General features: G+C 43.6%; 1 protein-coding gene across 1 annotated transcript; it reads right to left on the bottom strand.

Moving 5' to 3' along the window:
• Window positions 1-788: 788 nt before the first annotated feature.
• On the bottom strand, window positions 789-3,070 carry LOC131011627 (polyubiquitin). The gene is made up of 2 exons (XM_057939400.1): window positions 2,911-3,070; window positions 789-2,349 (listed from the first exon to the last, which is right to left on the bottom strand). The coding sequence occupies exon 2, from the start codon at window positions 2,347-2,349 to the stop codon at window positions 976-978; it is 1,374 nt and encodes a 457-aa protein (XP_057795383.1). The 5' UTR covers window positions 2,911-3,070; the 3' UTR covers window positions 789-975.
• Between the last annotated feature and the right edge of the window lie 256 nt (window positions 3,071-3,326).

Raw genomic sequence — 3,326 nt, 5'->3', positions numbered from 1 at the left:
ATAAAATTAATTTTTAATCATGTTTAGAATGAGTACAAGTACACAGATTTTAAGGGGTGTGGATCCTTATTATTTTGGTTTATCGTCGTGCTTTATTATGACTTATAATTTCTAATGGCGGAATCCCATTATAAAGTGATTTTTATACTTTGTATTAATTAATTAAAACGTAAAGTGATATCAAATAAGATATAAGAGCAATGTTGAAACCACTTATAATTACAACTTGAGTCAAAAACCACAAGAAAAGTAGAAAACCAAGTTGCAGTGGCAATTTGTGCAGCACAGCAAAGGAGCAAACAAGACTCGAGCAAGAAAATCATGTTGAAGAGGCATCTTATATAAGGATAGGAATGAAATGAAAAAGCAGGCACAACATTGGTAGGAGCATGAACCCTACAGAGAGGAATGAAGAGAAGAAGATGAAATAGAGATCAAAACCATGCATCTTGAATAACATAAACTAGTTACCAAAGTTGATGCCACCAATGTAAGGCTGCTACTCTCACAATTCTTTCCGGCAAGATCATCATTACAAACAACGCACAACATATCTCCGATGTTCAGAAATAAAAGAACCACGACACAAAAATAGGAGTACCAACATACAATCCAAGCCAATATGAGATGCAATGTGTCCAAGATACGATCAATACAAAGAAATTCCCAATGACATCCATGATGAGAAATTTAACACCATATCACAAATATAAGAAGACATCCATTATGATGAGAAAACACAGAAGATGGTTGAATTACTTTAAACATCAACGGAATCAAAGGCGCTATTACTGAAAGACAAAATTATTTAGGTGGTGGGGGAAACCCCCACCTAATTGTTCAATAGATGACAGAAATTTAAATGAAATTATCAACTTGACACAAGCCGTTCACAACGGCAGATAAAACAAGACCGGACACCGACACCACAACCTACGACACGACAACAACAGGCAACAGATAACCAGACAACATTTAGAAGCCACCACGGAGACGGAGGACAAGGTGAAGGGTGGACTCCTTCTGGATGTTGTAATCAGCCAGGGTTCTTCCATCCTCCAACTGCTTTCCAGCAAAGATCAACCTCTGCTGGTCAGGTGGGATGCCCTCCTTGTCTTGGATCTTCGCCTTCACATTATCAATGGTGTCCGAGCTCTCCACCTCCAAGGTGATGGTCTTCCCCGTGAGGGTCTTCACGAAAATCTGCATTCCACCTCTCAGCCTCAGCACCAAGTGCAGGGTAGACTCCTTCTGAATGTTGTAATCGGCCAGTGTACGCCCATCCTCAAGCTGCTTTCCAGCAAAGATCAACCTCTGCTGGTCCGGGGGAATACCCTCCTTGTCCTGGATCTTGGCCTTGACGTTGTCAATGGTGTCCGAGCTCTCCACCTCCAAGGTGATGGTCTTTCCTGTTAGGGTCTTCACAAAGATCTGCATTCCTCCCCTCAGCCTCAGCACCAAGTGCAGGGTAGACTCCTTCTGGATGTTGTAGTCGGCCAAGGTGCGGCCATCCTCAAGCTGCTTTCCGGCAAAGATCAACCTCTGCTGGTCTGGGGGAATACCCTCCTTGTCCTGGATCTTGGCTTTGACATTGTCAATGGTGTCGGAGCTCTCCACCTCCAAGGTAATGGTCTTTCCGGTAAGGGTCTTCACAAAGATCTGCATACCACCACGGAGACGGAGGACCAAGTGGAGGGTCGACTCCTTCTGGATGTTGTAGTCGGCCAACGTGCGGCCATCCTCGAGCTGCGTTCCGGCAAAGATGAGCCTCTGCTGGTCCGGAGGAATTCCCTCCTTGTCCTGGATCTTGGCTTTGACGTTGTCGATGGTGTCAGAGCTCTCCACCTCAAGGGTGATTGTCTTGCCCGTGAGGGTCTTAACGAAGATCTGCATACCACCACGGAGACGGAGGACCAAGTGGAGGGTCGACTCCTTCTGAATGTTGTAGTCAGCCAAGGTACGGCCGTCCTCGAGCTGCTTTCCGGCGAAGATGAGCCTCTGCTGGTCCGGAGGGATTCCCTCCTTGTCTTGGATCTTGGCTTTGACGTTGTCAATGGTGTCGGAGCTCTCCACCTCAAGGGTGATTGTCTTGCCCGTGAGGGTCTTGACGAAGATCTGCATACCACCACGGAGACGGAGGACCAAGTGGAGGGTCGACTCCTTCTGGATGTTGTAGTCCGCAAGGGTACGGCCGTCCTCGAGCTGCTTTCCGGCAAAGATCAGTCTCTGCTGGTCCGGGGGAATCCCTTCCTTATCCTGGATCTTAGCCTTGACATTATCGATGGTGTCAGAGCTCTCCACCTCGAGGGTGATGGTCTTGCCGGTGAGGGTTTTCACAAAGATCTGCATCTGTATTGTCAAACAATAGTGTCAGAAAACAGCCAACATAAATATACAGATCTACATAAAACCCTAAATAATCAATGAAAAATTATTGACAATAATCCAAACTCCGACGTAGCATAATACGATGAACCAGTGATTAATTAGCAACCATTATCGACCGGAAACCTAAACATAATCCAGCTATCGGCAGATCGCATAAAAAGCCTATCTTGACGAGAAGAAATTTTTAAATCCGACAAATAATACATCTGATTACCCAAAAATTCCCCAAAAAGGGAAACAGATAATAGCAGATCCCAAAAGTAAAAACAAAAAATAAAATTCCCCAGAAAGAGAAACAGATAATAGCAGATCCGAAAATTGAAAACAAAAATAATAGATCTCAAGACGAATGGAATAAAACAAATCTCCAAACAGAACTAACAAGTCACAGCTCTAATTGAAACCGAAAAAAACCTATACCCTAACAATTAATCGGATAATTGAAACAGAACCAACACAAAACAAAATACACAAATTTTCATATAATCGAATCATAACCCTGAAGAATAACAGAAATCGCACCTTGACCAAACGGAACGAAGAGAATCGTAGAAAGAAGAGATTTGGAGAAAAGAAATTGTAGCTGGAGAGAATTGAGTAATGAAGATTAAGGCGGAAAGGAGGGATTATATAGCGGAGGTAGCCGACTTAAGGAGAAAAATGCCTCGGGCGGTAGCGTATAAGATTAAACCACCTGTCCCGATGACGTGTACCACACTGCTTCCATACGCCAATCTCTTTTTGAAGGATACGGCAACTTCCAACTTGTGCTTTTCCTTTGATTTGAGTGGCCCAAGATAATTACGAGGTCTACCTCTCCACGCGCTTTAATCGCCCAACGGCTATTTCTCTTTTAAATTAGGGGTTAATAGCTGAAAAATACACGAACTATTTTGAGATTTGCATATTGCAAGTGACTTTTAAAATTAGTCCCACAA

The sequence above is a fragment of the Salvia miltiorrhiza genome, chromosome 2 (assembly GCF_028751815.1).
Source record: "Salvia miltiorrhiza cultivar Shanhuang (shh) chromosome 2, IMPLAD_Smil_shh, whole genome shotgun sequence".
Lineage (NCBI taxonomy): Eukaryota > Viridiplantae > Streptophyta > Magnoliopsida > Lamiales > Lamiaceae > Salvia > Salvia miltiorrhiza.
This window is presented reverse-complemented; position numbering and strand designations above follow the sequence as displayed.

Bases quoted from the DNA above. Each gene is read 5' to 3' on its own strand.
- LOC131011627 (XM_057939400.1), bottom strand. From the start codon at position 2,349: ATGCAGATCTTTGTGAAAACCCTCACCGGCAAGACCATCACCCTCGAG.